This window comes from Notechis scutatus, chromosome 1 (assembly GCF_049901735.1).
Source record: "Notechis scutatus isolate UNSWTSFEM ecotype Mainland chromosome 1, rNotScu1.2, whole genome shotgun sequence".
In the NCBI taxonomy this organism is placed as follows: Eukaryota; Metazoa; Chordata; class Lepidosauria; order Squamata; family Elapidae; genus Notechis; species Notechis scutatus.
In genome coordinates, this window is record NC_142009.1 from 247,291,881 (window position 1) to 247,314,944 (window position 23,064).

The window sequence follows — 23,064 nt, forward strand, 5'->3', positions numbered from 1 at the left end:
CTGATTTAATTGATTTATTAATAATAGTGATAGTTATACTTTGATTAGGTATATAGGGAAAATAGTAAGAACATTAAGTATTATTTAATTAATAACTATAGGATTTTATATATTAATATTATAATTCATTGTGCAATCACAATTAATCCACTTGGGGACGAATGTAATACTGTTTGTGTTTAAGAATATTTAAAATAAGGTTAAATAATACATATATTTATTTATAATATGTAAATATAGTTGGATTTGGATATAATATTTATATATATATATTATTACGTGAAGTTATGTATAGAGGCTGAGCATTGAGACCTTACAAAATTATACATGTGATTTGGAATTTGGATTTAAAATAATACAGTGATAATATTTTTATCTATAAGAACATATACTCCAGTAATTAGCTAAGAGTACAGCTATCCAGCAGATAGATAGATTAAGTAATTAGATACCGGTCAATCCTAATATAGAGATTCTATTACTGAATGTTAATTTGGGATAATATAATTAATATATTACAACAACAAAAACAAATCTTAAAAGAAATGACTTCCACAACAACTACAGCTCTGAAAACTGGAAGAAAGGTCACCCCGACATTAACAACTACATCAGCAACAGCTTCGCCCATGGCACAAAAAACCATAGAAGAAACATTACCAGTGGAGAAACAAGCTAACATCTCGAATGCTAACATCCAATCAATTCTGCTGACTTTACAGGAATCGATGATGAAACTGCAAGAAACAATGAGGAAAAACCATAATGAGACAAGAGCAGATATCAATGAACTAAAAGAGATGGGGAAATTAAAAGCAGAAATGAAAGCGGATATCTCCAAAGTAGAGGACAAAGTTGGATTATTACAACAGGCCTTGGAGAAAAATGAAGCAACAATAAAAGAGGTAGAGAAAAGGACAGAACGAACTGAAAGGAAAATAGAAAGGGTAGATGAAGAATTAAAGAATGTGAGTAAAGAAATGGAGGACTCACTGGTCTACCTAGAGATGGACAAGGCTGCTACATACTTGAGATTCCAAAATATAGTGGAATCCAAAGAAGAAGACCTGGAACAACTAAGGGCGGGAATACTGGCTGGACTATTGGAAAAGGATAAAGATGATATCTTAAGGGAGTTTGATGAAGTTTACAGGATTAGTACTAATTATGCAAGATGCCACAAATGCCCAAGAGAAGTCCATATACAATTTGCGAGGAGTGTCCAGGATATCATATATAGGATGTCAAGAGATGAAACAATCACGTATAAAGGTAAAGAAGTCTTGATTCTCAAAAAAATACCAAGAAGAATAAGAGAACAAAGATGAGACTACAAGTTCTTAGCAGCTTACCTAAATCAGAAAAGAATCGTATTTAAATGGCTAATCCCAGAGGGGATGTTAGTTTTTTGGAACGAAAGGAATATTAAAATAGACTCCATGGAAAAGGCCCAGGAATTTTATGAGCGATTGGTAGGTCCGGAAGACCAAGAGCAGTAAGGAGGAACTGGAAACAAACTCCCAGGAAGATCAAGGCTATCATAAGAACAGAGATGGAACTTTAGGAAATCAAGGAAATACTCATCTACATCAGGAGAGAGAAGAAAGTAGGACACATCTTCAGGCACAAGGAGAGACCGGAGCCATTACAACACAAAGAGCGAAACAGAATTAATTAAATGGAAGAAGAAAAGAAACTACTATCAATTAATATAAATGGTTTAAACTCGACAATAAAAAGAAAAAGGATAATAGCCAAACTAATCAAACAAAATGCTGATATAGTATGTCTACAAGAAACTCATATAAAGAAATCAGATGAAAAATACTTAGAATGTCCGAAATTAGGGAAGCTATTCACCGCACCAGCAGATACGGGGAAAAAGAAAAGGATTGCAGTATATCTTAAAGAGGATTTGAAAGCAGATTTAATATGGTCGGATTCTGAGGGAAGAACTCTGGTTTTGCAGATCTGGATTAATGCCATCCCAATTCTCTTAGTGGTAATCTACGCCCCGAATAGAGATCAAACAGAGTTTTTTAAGCATCTTTATGGAAAAATAGTAGGATTGGAAAAAAGAAATATTTGTATTATAGGGGACTTTAATTCTATTGCTGATTATCAAAAAGACCACAGTAACGGGAAGGAACAAAGGGGAAAAAAGAGAGCTTCCCAAAATATGCATGGAAATGATGAAGGAGTTAAATTTGATTGACATATGGAGAAGATTACATCCTGAAGAAAAACAATTTACATTCTATTCAAATCCTCATCAAATATGGACACGAATTGATATGGCATGGATGAATGGGGAAATAGCAAATGAGATAAAAGGGATTGAAATTCTACCCAATGAATGGGCAGATCACAATACAATTCAGATAATATGGAAGGGTAGGGAAAAACCCAAGAAAAGATGGACGTTAAATACTCAGTTAATAAGAGAAAAAGAATATACCAACAAACCTCAGGAGGAACTAAACTATTTTTTAAAGGAAAATGATAATGGAGCAACTATGAAACAAAATATTTGGGATACAATGAAGGCAGTAATAAGAGGTATAACAATCTCTTATAACGACAAGAGGAATAAGGAAAAATACACCCAGCAAAACAAATTACAACAAAAAATTAAGGAATTAGAAACTCAATTACAGAATACCCCAAAGGATTCAAAATTGCAAAAATATTTGCACAATATTTGAAACTATAAACAATGCTTCTCAAGTCATAATGGTTGAGATTATACAATTAAGACTGGACAAAATTATTATGAATTAGCTTGTTATATAAGCGCAGTTTATATGTCTATGGACATTCTCAGTCATCCAAGTCATGGTTGTCCCAAAGGTGCTTTTTCTTGTTTTTCTTTGAAGACATTTCACTTCTCATCCAAGAAGCTTCTTCAGCTCTGACCCCACCATCCAGTCAGAGCTGAAGCAGCTTCTTGGATGAGAAGTGAAACGTCTTCAGAGAAAAACAAGAAAGTCCAATTGCCTCTTGAAAAAGCACCTTTGGGACAACCCAGTTTATAAAAGAAAGAAAGAAAGAAAGAAAGAAAGAAAGAAAGAAAGAAAGAAAGAAAGAAAGAAAGAAAGAAAGAAAGAAAGAAAGAAAGAAAGAGGGCTACCTGTTGTGGCCCCAACTCCCGAGCCTATGCTGTCAGAGGAAGAGGATCTGGAAGGTGAGGGGGAGGAACTGGCAATGCCTTCCTCCCCAGGACCTTCCTCCCTGGCAATGTCTTCCTCCCTAGGACCTTCCTCCCTGCCAATGCCTTCCTCTCTGGTAATGCCTCAGGTTTCATCAGACAACCGAGAGGAACAGCCTGAGATGAATCAGAAGGAAGGCATGTCAGAACAGCCCCTCACAGGGAGTGAAGAGGAGTCTTGGCTCGACCCCAAGCAGCATCATAGGGAGAAACACGAGCAGCAACGTAGGAGGCGTGGGAGGGTCAGAGAGTGGGCTGAGTCACCCACAGGGGATAAAAGTGGGTGTGCTTTCTCCTTAAACTTTGTACAGGACAAAGTTTAACCTTACTTTAGACTTTGTGACTATGTTGGAAGAACGATTGTTTTGTGGACTGTCTTGTGCTTTGTGAAATAAAAGACCCATTTCCCTCTGTGTGAGTAAGACTTTGATTTACAATTGCTGCCAGTTTGGACTTGGCAGGCAGAACGTAGTGGGATGCCAAGAATGTTATCAGTTACAGAGGATTTGCTCTGCGAAGTTCAAGCCAGCTTGCCTGTCTGTGTTTGTGTGTGTGTATAATCCCTTACCTTTTGGGGGGGAAAGGGAAGGGGAGACAGAACAGCTACCCATGGGCTGTCAGGCTTCCGAACGGAAAATCACTTCATGTCAACATAGTATGATAGACTTGCGGGGCCGATATGTTGTGCAACAAGGTCACATTGTGTAATAAGATTTGGACTGGGTTAGGGACTTCTATCCTCACTGAGTTGTATTGGGGGGGGGGGGTGCATGAAGGACGCTCAGCCAATCTCATTGTACACATATTGTACTCTTGACAATAAAGATAATAATAATGCCTGGGAGCAGATTCCCTTACCTTTTTGGCAGGTCAGAACTAAAGGTGAAATTACAATGCATGTGATTAAACAAACATAGGTCTGCTAGAGCTTGCAAAACCACAACATTATCTCAATTACGTTTTTAAAAGGACCAGCCTTTACTGTACGAAAAGTTAACATGTAATAGTACCATTTAAACAGTCAATGCTAAATAAAGCGGATTACTTGCACTTCAAAAATGTGTACATATAATTTAACCCTCTAATTATTAGTGCAAACTAATCCCGAGCAACACATTGAAAGCACGCACAGCGCTTTCCTTGGAGTGCAGTGCAACATGGAAGTTTTGGTAGGTATCCTAACGTGCGCGTCAAAGGGACAGGGAGGAAACTCCACCCCCCACCCCCCTCAAAAAAAGACTGTGCGCTTTTTCGAGGGATAGATGTCGTCGCGTTTATTTAATCAGCAAACGAGGCCGACTCGCCCGTGTTGTTCTGTTTTTCCAGAGAGAGCGCCTCCCGCCGCCTACACGGCAGCGGAGCTAGCCCTACTCCGAAGAGGCCGGAACGCTTCAGCGAAGCTGCTGAGGCACGGGGAGGAAGGGGGGGGAGGTCGGTCGCGAGAGGCAGAACCGGAGCAGCCGTGAGAAACGACTCCGGCGGACTTCTCGCGAGAAACTTGTCGTCGGCCATTTTGCCATTGATTGGCGCAGACGGCGTGAGGCGGGGAGGGCGCCTTGGCTGAGTGGAAGGGTAGGGGACGGGCGATAGAGGGAAAGGACGGTTAGAAGAGAAAAGCGGAGGGAGGAACATGAGGATGTCTCTCCCGCGACACCCCTCGCCGCCTTCTCCCTCCACCACGTCTTCCTCCTCCTCCTCCTCCTCCGGAGGTTCTTCTTGCTGACGACGACTCCCCGCACGAGTCCTCCCCCGCCCCCCGCCGGCCCCAAGCTGGCTGCGCCACTGGCCATGGTGCCCAGCGAAGACAACCAGCTGGTCCCTAAAGAGGTGAGCGCTCCTTTCGCGCACGCTTCTTCGGACAGGGCCAAAGCGCCTGCGGGCGGCGAAAGAGGAGAGGCCAAGCGACGCCTCTGCCTGCCTGTGCTGGAGAAGCCGGCGGGAGCGCGAAGAGGCGGACGGCGAAGGCCTCCTTTGGGGGTGGGTGCGGGTTAGGAGAAAGGGAGCGCCAGGCGGAGGCGAATCCCTCGCTGCAAGCGAGCTGGCCGTGGTTGAGGCGGTCTTGGTGCAAAGCCCGGCAGGTCGGGCGGAGAGAGAAGCGGGTAGTTTCCAGCGAGCGACGTCTTTAGGGAACGGCCTAACCGCTTTGGAAAGGCCCTGCGGCAGAGGCGCTGGGAAAGGACGATTTAAGAAGGTCTCGGCAAGCGGCGGCGGCGGGCCGGAGGGTTTTAGGATCAGGGTGGCGGGTGATGGGAGAAGAGTTGTCAATCGCGGGAAGCCTGGGGGTAAGCAGAGATTTGAAGGGTTGTCATTCAGGCTAAGTTGGGGCGAGGGGCAAGGAAGACCTTTGGGAAATCCCCCCAATTTTTTTTTCTCCTCAAGGCGCAGCTTTGATAGGGAGAGAGCAGTTATTAGACGCAAAATCTTTTTGCAGGTTTTGGCTTCGGCCCCCAAAGAGATCGAAAGCATCCTTGAGAAGGAAGGTCCATGATGTTTACTAAGAACTCCGGGGGGAAAATATAAAAATAAGTAAAGCCTGCTCTCTTTGCACGCAGGTGGTTTGCAGGGGTGGATAAAAGTTGAAGGACTGCTGGAAAGAGGAACTTCTTTTCGGTTAGTTTTCAAAACTGAGTTTTGTGAATTAGAGCCGATAGGATTTTTTATAATTTTTTTAAATGTAGGGTTATAATCTTGGGATTGCTACCACGTCTATTAAAATGAGTTTTCTTGCTAGCATTCCCACGCTATGGCAGGGTCCTTGAAATGAGCTTTAAGCTATTTTAATTGACTTATAAATTGCACTTATTTTGTGAGTGTTTATTATCTGCTAAGGTTATTGATTTTATATCATGGATAGTTTTATTGACAATTGGATGATGTAGTATAGTAATAGGATTGGAGTCAGATTGGTGTAGTAGTGGTTAAGGTGGTGGCTTAGAAGTTCAGAGACCAGGGAAGCCTTGAGTTTTCCTCCTGCTTTAGGCACGGAAGCCAGCTAGATAATCTTTGAGCCCTAGGAAGAAGATACTGGCAAGCTATTTCTGATAATGTTGCCAGAAAAAAACTGCATGGACTTATTCCTGCAGTCACTGGGAATCAGACTTGATAGACCATAACAGAACTGTAGTAGTAGAAGCAGCGGGCAACCGCAGCAGCATTCCAGGTAGAACTGTAGCTGTCAAATTTTATCTTTGGAAGGAATCTTATCTATTCAACTTGTTTGCCATAGAATCACTATGCACAGTAAAAGATACTGTGATTTCTTCTGTGGCCTATAGAATATATGCTTAGGCTTAGTGGTTCTCATACTTGTCCCTTGTGATTTGAAAGTTCATTTGAGAAGACAACTGATATTTATTATTATTGTACGCAACAATGTGAAATCACAGCTGCCAGTTCTTTAGCCAGTGTTGGCTTTACATTCACATTGAATTCTTCCCAGGAACCTAAAATGTCATAATGTACTGACCTAATATATATGCAGTTCCAAGCCATGTGACCTTTGGTAATTGAATTATGGAAATTTTTTCAGTGTACAGATTTTCTAAGTGCTATCCAAGATTTTTTGATATGGCACTGTTGCTAATAACCACTGTAATTACCAATTTGATTTTCAGATCTTGATACTTTGTGATCTTCTCCAATTCTCTCTCTGCTATTCTACATCATCTGGTATTATCCACACTTTCTTTTCAACCACAATTAAATTTACCGCGTTATGCTCTGAGACTTTATCATTTTGTATTTGATATGTAATATTATAATCAGATGGTTAGATAGTGTCATCGAGACGACATGAATTTGGGTAAACTCTGGAAGACAGTGGAGGACAAGGGAGGTTGTATGCTATGCTATCACATGCTATGATCCATGAAGTTGCAAAGAGTGGGACATGACTTGAATAACATTTGAATTACATTTATTGATGTACATTTATTATTAGATTTTTGAATAACATTTATTATTAGATTTTTATCTTTTTGATATATAATATATTAGATAATCTCAAAGTGACAAACGGACCTAAATTCCTTGCCTATTTTCTACACATAACCCTGTAAAGTGTGTTGAACTGAAGAGAGAATGATTGACCCAAAGTTACCCAGAAGGTTTCTATACCAAAGGGAGGCCTATAGCTCAGCTTAACCACTACATCAAACTGACTCTCAGCTTACTTTCCCTCTCCAACTTTATCATATAGACAGTATAGACAAATATAATTCTCAGGAAAGCTGATTTATCCTGATTTAATCTTTTTATTTGTAAACTGCCCAGATTCACTTAGGTGAGATGTGTGGAGTAGAAATTTGATAAATAAATCTTGTTATTCATAAATTCTAGTTCCCCTAAGCAAATTTCAGATTGGTAGATGTGTTAATAAAGAAAATTGTGCAGTTTAAAGTTTTAAATCATCTGTAGATATCACTCGTACATTAGACTAAATATGTTACCATCAAAAGAAGATATAAGTTAAGTTTACACTGTCAATACCCTTGCACGGTAGTATATTGTGTCAAATATGCAAAATGCTTACGTTGGGTTTTGATACAGATGTGTGGCAGCTTAATAAGTGAATTTTACTGTAAAAATAGTGTCATGTTTAATTATTTTATACCAGAGAGAAATGGGGAGGGGACTTTAATATTTGGGTAGTGACACAGCATATAATCACAATTAATTGCTGTACTGGAATCCTAATTCTAAATTTACTAACATATGCAGTATAATACATCTGTTTTATGGCATTAATGTAAATACTTAACTTCATAAAAAGCACATAAATTGCTGTTTCTGTAAATAGTATGTTCCTGTTATTCCACCCTATCCACCATAATATTGCTACATCTTGTTTATCTTGATGTTGCAGTATTGTTTGTTTCTTAAATCCTAGCCAGCATTATTCAGCATTTTTCTACTTTAAACCTTAATTCAATGCATTGGTATTAAATCAATCTTTTCCGACGTTTGATTCATTCCAGGTGTATACACTTCAGTTTCTAGAATTTTCAGCAGTGACTATGCTAGCTGGGGACTTCAGAGAATTGAAGTCCACCCACCTGGAAAATGTCCAACTTGGGCAATGGTGTACTAAATGATAGCAAGGACATTATTTTGGCAGCAGTTTTATTTTTAAAAGTAATGGACAGCTCTGCCTATAAAGTTTTGAACCCTAATAATATGTAATGGTTATCTAGACATACATAGATCACAGATATTTATTGAATGAGAGTGAAAAGAATAATAGTTCAGCATTACTTGGTGTCCAAGAAGCAAAGGGAGTGTTTGGCAGTAATTATAGATAACTAGCCCAGGCTGGAATGATTAATGGCAGTCTGGCTGTTATCATTGTACTTCTAGTTATAAAAGATAGTATTTAGACTAGCAATTTAAACAGCATGAGCCATGAGGATTTAAAATGCTTTCTCTTTTTGTGAAAAGGATTCTGGGGAAAACAGGAAATAATAATTTTCCCAAATCATATATTTTGAAGAAATCAGTTACTTATATCTATCTATAAATAATATAAAGAAATAGTTTATAGTGTTAACATAATTTTATCTTTCTGGTTTTCTTAATTTGAGGTAATCTTGCTTTCAAATTAATATCATGTTTGTTTATTGAGAAATAACATCTGAATTTATGAATTCATTGCCAAATTATAAAAACATTTTTAAATTCAGCAGAGTTTATTTTTCAAGTATGTGTGTTTATGAATACAACCTAGTGTTAAAAGTATTTATATATTGGAAAATAGAAAAAAAGAAAGAAAAATACTATTCCATATTTGTTTAATGATGACAAGAAAAACATGGAGCATGATACCTTTTTCCCTTTAATGACTGCTTAAGAAACATGGTAAAAAACATTATAACAACCAAGAATGCTTTTATTTAATACATTCATACGTAATTAATTCCTAAGCATTCATTCAGAGCCCATGTATTAAACTTTGAATGCTTGTTCCACAACGTGAATGAAAGCAAATTACTGATTTCTTTTTGAAGCTTAACAAATTCTGAGAAGAAATACCACTATATATTAAAAAAAGAAAGACCTTGATATAACAAGTATCAATCATATGTTGTAGTGGGGTTCATATATGAAAGCACAGGGAGGAATAGAATTGTCCTGTGTGCCTTATGCATTTATGCATAAGATAAGGTGAGATGAGACTAGTATGAATGTCTGTAAAATAGACCTTGGAGAAGCACATTATTTGTTGTTTCTGTGTGTCCAGTCATAGGAACATTATCTCTCTGGGTAGGGAATCTTCCTATATCATGGACAGCTGAAGGGAGAACATGACATCACGTCAGGGTAAAGGCCCTCCAGTGGTTAAATATTTTGAGTTAAGTATGTCATGGGGAGGCAAAGTATCTGTTGGATTCACTGGCAATAAAGGTTGGAACGTGTCTATATTTAATTGCTATTGTGAGTTGTTTAATGAGTGCTTTGATCCAATCACTTCCCAATCATCCCATGCTGAATAGAACACCTGGGTTATCAGATAAGAGTACACCCACACAGTAGCTTCCACTTTCATGAGGTCTATCTCTAGTATATGAGAGGCATTATTTACCTTTTTGGGCTTGAAGAACCAGTCTTAGACATTTGGATTGAACAAATAGTGCAAAGTTGAAGAAGAGGCCATAAAGAAGTTATGTAGTTGGCTTGGCTTGAAATAATATGAGTGTCACAGGTATATGTCTTAAGGAATTTTAAGGATGGCAGATTAAATGTATTACTGCATCATCTGCGTAGAGTAGAACAGAGATGTGTGTTCGTCAGAAGCCTGATGATGGCAGATGAGATTCTGCCGAAACGTTGCTACAACTTTAAAAGCACAACTATAATGATGTGGGAAAATACCCGAACAAAGCTGAATACCATACATGTAAGTACCCGCGAAAACTTAAGAAAACATACATATACATACATACATACATACATACATACATACATACATACATATATATTACTATGTAGCATATGCATTAGATATAAAAGCATCTGACATTGAAGGTTTCCCCAGTTTTTCCCATAGTTCAGAATACAAAATCAAAAGCTACTTTAAACTGTGAAGGCAAGATAAAGAGACATATTGCAGGAGGATATCAAGCAGATGTAGGAGTACTAGGCAGTAATAAATGGTGGATTGGCCTTCCCTAAAGCAGGCTTACTCTTCTGTAACTATATTTTCCTTTCCCAGCCAGTCCTGGAATTTCCATTGTAAGTGTCTTGCATAGACTTAAGTTGATTGTGTTGAGGGGGCAGGTCCATTTATAATATTTATTTATTTATTTAATTTATATTGCTGCCTTATTCGCCCATGGCGACTCAAGGTGGCTTACAGAATATAAAACCACATTTAAAACAATAAAAACTCACAAAAAGAATCAAATAAATTAATATAGTACAATGTAACAAAATCATCCCCCACTTCCCACCCTCTGCCCAGGCGACAGTAGATCACACGAGCTATTTAATGGTCTCCATGCCGCTCTGGGTACCCCAGGCCCACTGGCAGAACCAGGTCTTCAGTGCCTTCTGGAAGAATATTAGAATGGAGGCCGTTCTAATCTCTGTGGGAATGATGTTCTAGAGAGAGGGAGCCACCACAGAGAATGACTTTCTTTGGAAGCTTGATGTGATATGCCAAATTGAGGATGAGCTATTGGATTTGACTGCTCGAATGAGTTGGGTCCTATTATTTTTTATTGCTTCTTTTTTGTTGTATGCCAGAAGTTGCTTGTAAGTATCTTTTCTTCTGGAGGAGGTCCACTGCAATTGTCAACATAATATTGGATAAATAAACCTATAATGTTAGCAAGAGCTTTTTTGGTATTAACACAGTCATCAAACCATGGCTTGAGTAGTGCTATTTTTGCTTCAAGCGCACTGACCTTGTGTGTATCACTGAAATCAGGATAGGACCAAAATGAGAGGTTCCCTTTTCTGAGATATGCCCTGTTAGGTTTGGGATGTGGAATCAGCTGAGACCCCAGGATAGGGGTGATGCAGTGGCAGTCCTCATCCAAAATACTTGAGAGACATCCAGGGACACTATCCAATAGATTACTGTGTGTGAGACCCTATTTATTAGGTTGAGCTCTAGGATTTAGTTGGGATTATTGCTATTCTCCCAGTTTCCTTGCTGTGTGGCAATCTTCCTTTATGATCTCCTTGACTCCAGGTTAGTGGTGGAGTTCCTCAGACTTACGGTCTTAAGGGACTTCACCTTGCCATCTATAGGTGTGGACTTGGAAGGTCATGGCCACTGGGACAGCCATGGCCTGTAGCAAGTCAGCCATGGCCAATGTATAATAGTGGTCATACATGTGACCTTTTATTTATGTCTGAATAGTAGCAAGGTGTTGAGGATTTGAGGGAGATACTGATTTCTCCCCTATCATTGTCATATCACAGTTCTGAATTTGCAGTTCTCAGTGTTGCCCACCCCTCCCTACAGGGAGGCTGGAGTTATTGTATTAGTCCACTCCAGACAATTAGTGGACCTGGTTGGATTCCAGAGGGAACTGAAGGTTATTCCAGAAGGTCTGCTGAAGCAGTTGACTTGTTTAGTGATCATTCAGTTATGATGGTGGTGACAAATTAATTACTACTTCTGTATTGTTCAGAAAGCTATCCAAACTCTTTCAAATGTATAAAATACTAGGCTTGATAGTACATTTTGGGATTTTCCTGACCCATTTGGGGAGACACATAAAATACTTATGTAACCTACCCTATTATATAACAATTTTTCTTCTTTTATATATATTAAATATTCATTTGTGTGAGAAAACAAATACTTTCATTGACTAAAGGTTAGCTTCTTTAAAAGCTGAATTTTTAAGTTAACATTTGATAGCATAATCATACTATTTTGTGTTTATATATCTTAGGAGATGCTTTGGAGATGCAGACAGAATATATTTGATGAAATGAAGAAGAAATTTTCACAGGTAGTTAGTTAAAGTGAATGTTTAAAAGAGTTCAGTTTTGATAGCATGAAATTAGTGCTGTGCACAAGTAAATAAAATGGTTTATAAATGCACTAGAGTACTGATTTTTAATATATTTCTAAGAGTGCAAGATGATTTGGTATCTTATATGAAACTCTAAGCCTTAATTTTAATGACTACAAAAATCAAAAGCATGGTTTTGAAAATTCTAATGAATGATAATTTGCATGACTTCAACTTTGAAACTTATAGTTTCAAAACCTATACTAACTTAAGGTATTCTGGATAATTTAAAAATTTCCACCGTTTTCAATTAATTTAGCAAAGGTACTACTCTAATACCATTTTTGGAATTCTAGTTAAAACAGCTTGCTTTATTTTTTTATATTAAGTTGTGTTTCAGTTAACTGATGAATGTGAAATATGAAATAGTTGATGAAAGTATCTTGTGTATTTTATTTCAACTTTTCCCAAAAGTTACAGTGCTCACACTTACATTTTGGTACACAAATACTTCTGCTCTTTCCATTGGATGCGGGACTTTTCTACCAGTAGAATAGACATGGTATATATATGTAAAAGTAAAAGAGCAGTTCTCTTACTTATTAGTTTTTTCAACTTCTTCTGTGCTATTTTTTTATGGTTGAAATATTTTAAGGATAGTTCTCACTTAACAATCACAATTGGGAGTAGCAACTCTTTCGTTAAGCAAAGTGGTTGCTAAGTGAAATTGCGACTGTGCTTATGATCTCATTTCAACTTTGCTTTGTAGAGTTTGTAAATGTGAGGAATGGTTGTAAAGTTACTATTTCATCACTTTCATAACTGAACAGTCACTAAACAAAGACTACTCGTAATGAGATGTTGTTACTGAAGAGTAATAGCTTTAATGTGTCATAGCATAGTATTTCAAATTAGAAAAAAACGAAGTATGACAATGAACATAATTCTGAAATTGCCCATTCTGAAAGGTAATCCTGTGATCAATTTTTAATAAATACATGTTTTAATTTTTAATTCCCTCTTGTCTTTTGTGTAATTCAGTTTCATTCTAGTTGCAATGTGGCCTTTCCTAAGCAGAAAGAACAAAATAGAAAGGGGCCTAGGAGAGAGTACCTTTTTTTTCAGCAAGTCTCTGTATGTATCTTTGATTTCAAACTAAACATTTTGATAATCTTCTAATTACATGAATAGCGTTATTAGACTCTCAGAGAGAACCTTGAATCCTCTTACTTGATCATTATAAAACAACATGGAATTTCAGGCAAAAATGGCTTTTTTCTAGATGATGTGTTACTTTTTTTTTTTGAAAGAGCATAGGAATGTTAAGTCTTAGTTAATTTTTTTTGTTTCTAAGCCCAGTGAAGATACATTATTTGACTTACTTAGAAGTACACTTGCTTAGTTCTGTAGGATCTAAAAACCTTGTCTTTTGGTTTCTCACTGTCTAGTTTTCTGTTCTGATTTTTAATAATTAGTTTCTCATGCTGTTTTCAGTTATTGACAGATAACATTTTTATTGTAAGCACCATTCATCTCTGCAAGGAAAAAGGCACTTTTAAAGTGGTTCTCCTTATAAATTCTTTGGAATCTCCAAGAAGGTTTGGGGAATTTCCCAGTGATTTAGTGAACAGTTTGATTATGTACCTGGTCAACCTCTGAATAACATTGCCTCCAAATGGTCTCTGCATTCATTGATCTTGGCTTACTCCTTGATAAAATGAGTAGCTCCTAGATATGAAACAACAAAATAAATGCCTAGAATGATGCTACCAGAGAAAAAGAACAAACGCAAATGAATATGAAATAAATCCAGATTTGTGCCTACAAATGGTGGTTAGGGCAGAAGAACATTGTTATTACTCAATCCTTATTACATCTGCAGGCTACTGCCCAGCAGCTTTATTCAAAACAATCTGTGTTTTGATGAAATAGGGTTCACAGTGGGATACCTTACATTGAGTGAGTTGGATACTTGCCCGCGTTAGCTCAACCAGAGAAGACACAAGAAGATGGATTCAAGAGATGGTGAATGTCTCTCAAATGGAACATTTTCAAAGAGGCAGTGGTATACTCCTTTCTTAAGAGGCTCCCACTCCATCCAGTCATCTTTAAACAACTTCTACCTTATCTTTCCTTTTTAGAAAAGGTATTAAAAGAAAGTGATCTTTCTTCAGAATGACATAGATGCAAAATACTTATATTCACTCAAGATTTAGTATTTGAGCATGGGTGGGAAATTGGTAGGTTCTTGAGATATCAGCATTGGTTAGGGGTTAGAAGTACTTTTCTGCAGGGTTCTACACCTTGGTCACTGAGCAGTTTTGCAGAAGGTAAGATGGAACGAGAGATAAAATCATTGTGGTGAGCTCCTAGTTCCACCCCCTCCCTTATATTGATATCTGTATGAAGCTTATGGAAGAAGCCATCCATTGGCATATGTAAGGTATTAAAATGTAGATTATCTCCTATATCTCCCTGGGTAAAAAATGTTGACTGGGTGGTTTAGAGCAGGGGTCCTCAACCACCGGGCCGCGGACCGGTACCGGTCCGTGGAGCACTCTGTACCGGGCCGCAAAGAAATTTTTTTAAAAAAATGGCGGCTTTCTTCGCTTCGGTGAATGCTGCTGGGATCGGGGATCAAGGACACAAATGAGAGAAGGGGAGGAGGAAGCAACCGAAGCCTGTCCTGCTCTGGCTCAGCGGCTTCGGTTTCCTCCGCCTCATTCCTCTCTCAGTCGCTCTCTCGCTGCTCCACCAGCACAGGAAGAAACTGCTTCAAAGAAGCCGGGGGGGTGGCTTTTCCTGTCGCCGCAGCGCCTCCAAAGCGCCCGTTCACCCCCACCCCGCCTGCCCGCGCGCGGTTCAATTCAGTGCCCCGTTCTGCCTGCCTGCCTGTTTGGTTGTTTGGGAGCAGCTTCGCCTTTTTTTCAGGCGAAGCTGCTCCGAAACGAAGAAGGCAGGCAGGCAGGAAGAACGGAGCACTGTGGATTGAACCGCGGGCGGCGGGGGGGGGTAAACGGGCGCTTCGGAGGAGCTGCGGTGACAGGAAAAGCCACCCCCCGCTTCTTTGAATCAGTTTCTTCCTGGGCTGGTGGAGCAGCGAGAGAGCGACTGAGAGAGGAACGAGGCAGACACCTGAGGGAGGGAGGGAGACACCTGAGGGATGGGGCTGAGGGAGGCAGGGCTGAGGCGCTCCCTGAACTTGGTGGTTTGCTGGCAGACGTTTTATTACCCGACTAGGTAACAACATCAGATGTTACCTAGTCAGGTAATGAAACGTCTGCCAGCAAACCACCAAACTCGGATTCCCCCCCCCCCCGGTCCTTGAGAAAGTGTTTGTGCTTGAAACTGGTCCCTGGTACAAAAAAGGTTGGGGACCACTGGTTTAGAGGCTTCAAGGACTAGATGTGGAAAAACCTCATTCCGGTGAGATGGAATGGCAGTTGGTGGAGACACTTTCTCATCCCAGCACAGTTCACCCATATTGCAAATCAGCTTCTGCACGAGAGGGAAATCATTTCCATTGCAACCTAAGGCCTCTCCTCCCTTTCTTGTCCTGTAGCTCCTGCTACAGTGGCAGGTGGAAGTTGTGGCCAAGAGATGCATTACTCTTGGAATGAGATGAATTAGGTATGTTCATTTAGGCTCTTGTTACCTGTTGGTTGCATTTTTGCAGTTCCTTGTACATGAACTGCCTTTGAAGATACCTTTAAAACTTCATGTGGCACAAAATGCATCTGCCTGCTTGAAGGTGAGACCCATTTCAACCGGATTATATTATTGTAGCAATTTTATGGCTGCCACTTTGTTGGCAGATACAACTCAAGATACTGGATATTATCTATAAAACTATATATGATTTGAATCTTGGGTATTTTTGAGACATGTATCCATATAGAATGTGCCTGCCTAATACAGACAGCAGAAAGGGCAGGCTGCATGTCCTGTCCCCACTCATTGGGAGATAGATGGAATGGAGGCCTCTTAGATAAACTCTAATACATTGTTAGTACAATACTATTAATATAGAGAGTATATAATCATGTGATGAATGATTTTTTTTTTTTACCTCCTGAATTGGAAACAAAGATTATTGTAATTCCTAACCCCTATAAAATTTTGCAACAAATTTTTACTTCTCTTTCAAAGGTTTTAAATTTTTATTCAACTAATTGGTAAATTGGTTAATTTAGATGTCATTTCTTATCATTTTTGTAAATTAAAAACTTATGGACCTAATCTATTAACCATCAATAACATTACTTCTTTGAATTCATATAAAATATATTTAACAAGGGATACAAATTAGATCTATCTTTTGTCATTTTTTTCTTTTCTCTTTGTTGTGGAATAATTAATAATAGCTACAAGAAATATTCACAAAATTAAAAGTTTAGAAGTAAGGAGAGAAAAATATTTGTTGATTTTTATCTCTAGGGCGTATGAGTCTTGGGATATCCAAGCCACCTCAAGCAGTTTTTGGACTAACAAAATATTAAGAAGTAAAGTAAGGCCTGTAAAGTTTTGATCCACAGTCTGTAATACTGTCAGTTTCAGATAGGCTGCAGAACCGGAAATTCTATTGGCATAGAATTATCAGGCAATAATAAAAATATTATTGGACTGTAATTAGATAGAAAATATTAATATTAATGGACTGTAATTAGATAGCAAATCTAGCTGTGTTTCGATTGGTTTAAACTGCAGGCCTAGTTTATTTTAAAAGATTTGTGATACTGGTAAGTTTTGATATTGCTTAGAGTTGCTTAGACAACAATATGAATGGCATATAAATGAAATAAATACGACTATCTCAAGTTCATTTACACTATTTCAGAATGTGGTTATGCTAAAAAATTGGTCAGAATGGTTGTATTTTTTAAACTGTTACAAGTCATAAATGCAGTTGCTAAATTAACAAAAAAAATCAAAAAAAATCATTGCTTTGTAAGCAATTAATTTAAATAATTAAATTGGTTTAACAAAGCAACAAAACAGTTTTTTAGAACACGGGCATAGCAATTACAAAATATTTTCCACTGTCACAACTACTATGGTTTTGGAACTTATGCAATATCTTTCTTTGAATTAGAAGCTTAATCCAGCATGGTGTTTTAATATAGAATGTCTGTGCTAATTTGAACATGTCATAGTCATGAACTCAGTTTATGCTTGGATCTTTGTGCCAGCAGGCATGACTCTGTATTTTGTTCAGTATTGATTTCTGGCTTGTGTCTTCTTAATATATATTTTATATGCTTCCCCTATACTAATTCTGTGTGTGGAAAAAACTGCTTAAAAGAATTCATTTACATTTTCATTTGCATCTAGGTATGTTTTGATAGTTAGCTATGCAGATTCTATGAAATAACGTTTACGTTTAATAAGCATTTATGCAGCTGCATACTGTTCCAGTCAACATTTCCTGTCTTTGAATATAATCAAATAAAAAATTAGGTTTTATAGGAATTTATAGTATAAAATTGGTTAACATATTCTAATTGAAGCTCTAGAGTTTGGATGATATAATTTTAACAAGAACAACTAGGAGCAAATAGCTGTATTCAAGGGAATCTGTTGATGTTCTTCTGTTTTTGAAAAATGTTCATATATTTTGTTTAAATTTCTTACATTTTAGTGTTCCATCTGTGTTAAAAACTGAAATTGCATGACTTTCTAAAATAGAACATACTTTTGTAATCTTTTTGTTCCTTTCATTTCAGATTGAAAATGCTGCTGATGAACTTCGAGTGCTTTGTATAATACAAGATACTACCAATGCTAAGACAGTGAATGAGCGCATCACATTGAATTTGCCAGCTTCCACACCAGTAAAAAAGCTATTTGAAGATATAGCCTCCAAAGTGGGCTATGTTAATGGAACATTTGATTTAATTTGGGGAAATGGAGTCAATGTTGCTAATACGGTAAAAACAAATACCTACTAGTTTTAGGCATTTTAATAGAATACTTTTAAATGGCTGATGTACAATATTTTTGTTCGTTATTGTGGTATTTCTCATATTAGCACTTGTTTTCCCTTAATAATCCTTTTTTTTGTTCAAGATTGTCTTCTTTTATTTTCTCTGCTTGGATGTGATGTGGAAAGTTTTTCATAAAGTAATATATAAAAAATAACATTAATAGCATTAATGTGATTATAAACACAACTAACGTTTAATAATCCTGTAGTAGTTTAGGTGAAGAAACAAACGGTGCTGTTCGTTAGATTTTTTTTTTTAAATCAAGACATTAAAAATAGTCAAACTATTGAAAACATCTGTCTTTTAAAATGAGTTTCTGCCAATTATCTTCTTAAATTCAGCTGTTGCATACCCTGAGTTAAATCTATCTATAATATAAAGCCTGCAACATCTTTTATGAACTTTAAAAAAAATAAAGATTTATTTATTCATTAATTCATTTTTATCTTTCTGTTTTTAATAAAATAAAATCAATGTACATAGTTAAAGCATACAATAATTAGAAATTGATGAGTTAAATGCTCTGGCCTGTAGTTTTATTCTTTTACCTTCTCATTAAAGGTCTTAGATATACTTAGATATATCAATGTACATAGTTAAAGCATACAATAATTAGAAATTGATGAGTTAAATGCTCTGGCCTGTAGTTTTATTCTTTTACCTTCTCATTAAAGGTCTTAGATATCCTTCACTTTTTACGGTAATACCTGTGAAATTTATTTTTAGTATTTAAATTTCAGTATGTTAGCACTTAGGTCATTAGGAGATTTATTAAATAATCATTATAAATTAAATGGCAGGCAAGCATATATTGTAATAAATGTTTAAGTTGTTATTAAATTTTGGCAGAATCTTGAGAAATATGAATTTTCTTTTTATCTGTCTCATTTATGCTTAACATAAAATGTGTTAATTGACAGTGATATTTTAGTATATTTATATTACTCCTATAGGGTTAAAGGAAATATGCAGCTATTCTTCTTACGCCTGAATTTGGAAAATGTATAATAACAATTCTATTAAATAAACATTTTTATTTGATTTACTGTAGACACCACTGGATTATTTGAGTGATAAATCTGTTGTTGATGCTGGTTTTGAGCCTGGGAAAAAGAATTTTCTGCATTTGACAGATAAAGATGGAGAACAACCTCAAGTGGTATTGGTAACGACATATTAATTTGCTGCTTCTGTGTTTTATCACATGAAGATTTTTTGTTCTGAGTGTTCTAATGCTTATCTTTGATTTTCATAGTCACTAAGTGAATCTTTTCTAAGAAACAAAACCAGTCTGATTTTCAAACATGCACTGCAGAGCACACATTTCTAATACAGTTGGAACAGCATAACGTGATTTCAGATTGAACTCATTAAATAGGAGCTGCTTGTTCTGATCTTGAAACAGAAGTTCCCAGGGTTGAGTTATTCAAGAACTGCAATGTTTTGCACACTTTGGCTATGTACTGCATTTTAGGTAGAACCTAAAGAGCTAGATCAAGAATGTGCAATTCTGTTGGTACTCTCATGGTATCTATTTTGGCTCTTGAAATATTAAGCCTAATCATTCTATTTAAAAAATACCAAAATATTTTATCTCATGTGTTAGGAGTTCTACAGATAGGAAAAGTAGCGTAGGCACTTCTTGCAATCCTTACTTAGATTAACTCTACGCTCAGTTCCCCATCTGCTTCTGTAACTCATTTCCTTTTTTTGTTTGTGTCTTTGTTTGAAACTATCTGTAATGCCAAGGATAGGATTCCTAATGTGAAATGTCTTGTGAGAACATGGACTTTCTTTAATAGGCTTTTTTTCATTAGTTAATTATAAACTTGAAAGATACATTAATAGATGTACCCAATGTTTTAGGAGGAGTCTGGTGGATCAGATGACCACAATCCTGATAGATTTATAGGTCCTCTACCAAGAGAAGGTTCAGTTGGCTGTTCCAGTGATTACGTCAGTCAGAATTACTCTTATTCATCAATTTTGAGCAAATCAGAAACAGGTATGGAGATGTCTTTTGTCCTTTTCCACTGGATATAGCAATACTATAATACTATCTTAAAACAACTTATAATATTGTGTTAGAACAATTTAAGTATAGGAGAACAGGTTGTAAATCCCACTCTTCGTGTAATATTTTGAATGAGGAATAAGGGTTGCAGAACTGCTGGTACTATAGTTGCTGTCAAGTTTCAACTCGTAAAGCATTCCTATGCTTGTTTTTGAGTTGCCATAAGTGGGGGGAGCCTGAAGGAGCAGTACTCCTTATGCAGATGCATAAGGACAAGTGACAGAACAAGTCCTAGGCAGAGATGTGGTTTATTTTTTCCACCTATAGATTGTTACAGGTAATCTTTGATTTAATGACCATTTAAAGCTATGATAGGCTTTTAAAAAGTTAATATCTACTCGCCACTGCATAATCACCACCCCATAATTACATAATTGCATTTGGGTGCTGAACAACCAACAACTAATTGCTGTGCTCAAAAGTCATATGACCATGATTTGCAATTTTCCAGTTTCCAGCATTATTTGCTGATTGGATTTGCTTAACAACCTTGTGATTTGATCACTGACTTTTACCTCTAAAAATCTAATCCTTATTGTAACTACTAGGAATTTTTTATTATTAAAGAGGAAAAAACCCTCATTCCAGTAGTGGGATTCAATTTTTTTTACTACTGGTTCTGTGGGCGTGGCTTGGTGGGCGTGGCAGGGGAAGGATACTGTAAAATCTCCAGTCAGAAGTGGTATTTGCTGGTTTTCCGAACTACTCAAAATTTCTGCTACTGGTTCTCCAGAACTGGTCAGAACCTGCTGAATACCACCACTGCCTCACTCTTAGTCATAGGAAAAGCTTTCATTTTGTTCCATTTAATGAAATACAGATGTTTATTTCTGATAAGAACAATTGAGCACAAAATTATTTTTCAATATTTAACTAATAGAGTAATCATTCTTACTTAGAAGCAATCCATTTTCATACTCCCCTATGCAGTTCACCTTTACTGTGGTGAAAATCTAATAATTAGATTCTAATAACTAATCCTCTAAAATGCAATCATACTAGAAGGAAATGAAATTTGCTAGTATGTAGTATTTTTTCTAAATTGTTGTTTGCAGGGCAAATAAAGATAAGTAATTAAATAGCATTGAAGTGATACGTCGCACTGCTAAATTACAAGGTGTTTAATATGTTATGCTAACCGAATATTGTAGTTGATTCAGAAGTTCTGTTTAAGCCATGTTTTTACTCCTGATATGTACCGTATTTTTCGGACTATAACACAGTGAAGTATAAGAGGGCCCTAGCTTTGGGGGAGGAAAACAAGAAAAAAAATCTGTCTCTGCCTCCCAGCAATTTGCCTCCTTGCAGCAAAAAGCAAACAGCCTGATCAGCTTCAGTACAGCCTGATTTAGCACAAGCAGCTGATTGTTGGTTGGATCTACCTCCTGACGATCAGCTGTTTCAGGCTGCAGGGATCGCCTATTGCCACCTCCACGCGTCCCATTTTTGTCCTGTTCCAGGCAGCGGGGATCAGAACAGGCTGAAAATGGGGTGCGTGGAGGTGGCAATAGGCGATGGCGATCCCTGCAGCCTGAAACAGCTGATAGTTGGGAGGCAGATCCAACCTACAACCAGCTGTTTGTGCTAAATCAGGCCGTGCTGAAGCTGACCAAGCTGTTTGCTGTTTGTTGCAAGGAGGCAAATTGCTGGGAGGCAGAGGCCGAAGGGTGGGGGCCATCGGGTGGGCTTTGGCAACATTTGCTGTATAAGACACACAGACATTTCCACCCACTGTTGGGGGCGGGGAAAAGTGCTTCTTATATACTGAAAAATATGATATTTCAGAATTCTGAAGAAACGTATTTTTGACTATCCAATAAAACTTTAAAGTACTGTTGTTCTGAGTAGATATTATTAGCAAAAATTTTGATTTTGAAAATCTGCAATAAAATTATAATAAATATGTTCAATGACGTAATATTAATTCTGAAATCTTAGTCTTATTTTTTTAAGATGAGCATTATTACTAATGTTATACTATTTTTTAGGATATGTGGGTCTAGTAAATCAGGCAATGACCTGTTATTTGAACAGTCTTCTACAAACACTTTATATGACTCCTGAATTTAGAAATGCATTATATAGGTAAGTAGATTTCATTAATTTTGCTATTGCCTTTTCTTGGGTGATGAAAATCTTGTTAAACACTTGAGAAACGGCTGCAATTAACAAATTATTTCACCTAATTACATAATTGTTTACAATCAATCAGTGTTCTAATGTTGACTATTGTTGTTGAGAATAGCTTCATAGATATACTTCTGAACTTAATCAATACTCTCTAAAGCAAGGTATGACATAATCATCATTTAAAGGCAAGGATTTCCTGGAACATACTTGTAAAAGTATTTGATATGTCATTAGTTGTCAAACAGATGCAGTGATTGATAGACTTCCTCTGCAGTCTTTTTTCCCCCTTAAGCTTAAATGTGGATTCATAGAGTTTAGAATTCAGAGAAATAGTAAAAATGGTTCATAACAAATAATTATAAAAACTAAAATCTTGGTTGTTATAAAAGGATTTTAAAGGACTATCTACAGTCCTATTGTAAATATTTCCTCTAAGTACAATTAAAATTGGGATAGGTTCTTACTTGTTATCCACTATATGGTTGTGTAATTATATTTTGGAATATAAGTATGGGGGTATGTCTATGGAGTTTCTCTGTCATCCAGGCCATGGCTGTCCTAAAGGTACTTTTTCAAAAGGCTACTGTTTTTCCAAAATTGTTTTTGAAAAAGCACCTTTGGGAATGTAGATATTATTAGCTTTTGCAAGATTATCTCTTAAGAGTTCAGTATGATTTGATGAATAGTATTGTCATAGTATTT

The 23,064-nt window shown here is 37.1% G+C and overlaps 1 protein-coding gene across 20 annotated transcripts in view; it reads left to right on the forward strand.

Annotated features, from left to right (window-relative positions):
- The first annotated feature begins 4,434 nt into the window (after positions 1-4,434).
- The window catches only part of USP47 (ubiquitin specific peptidase 47), a 55,013-nt gene continuing 36,383 nt past the window's right edge, over positions 4,435-23,064 (forward strand). For 3 of the 20 annotated variants that reach the window (XM_087950966.1, XM_087950979.1, XM_087950968.1), the window contains exons 1-6: positions 4,737-5,035; positions 12,112-12,171; positions 17,898-18,101; positions 19,210-19,317; positions 20,025-20,163; positions 22,221-22,317. In XM_087950966.1, coding sequence (XP_087807092.1) covers positions 4,997-5,035; positions 12,112-12,171; positions 17,898-18,101; positions 19,210-19,317; positions 20,025-20,163; positions 22,221-22,317 — 647 coding nt within the window. In that variant the 5' untranslated portion in view covers positions 4,737-4,996. Of the gene's footprint in view, positions 5,036-5,119; positions 5,400-12,111; positions 12,172-17,897; positions 18,102-19,209; positions 19,324-20,024; positions 20,164-22,220; positions 22,318-23,064 lie in introns of those variants that run through there. The other 17 variants (XM_087950965.1, XM_087950967.1, XM_087950969.1 and 14 more) reach the window with 12 other exon arrangements.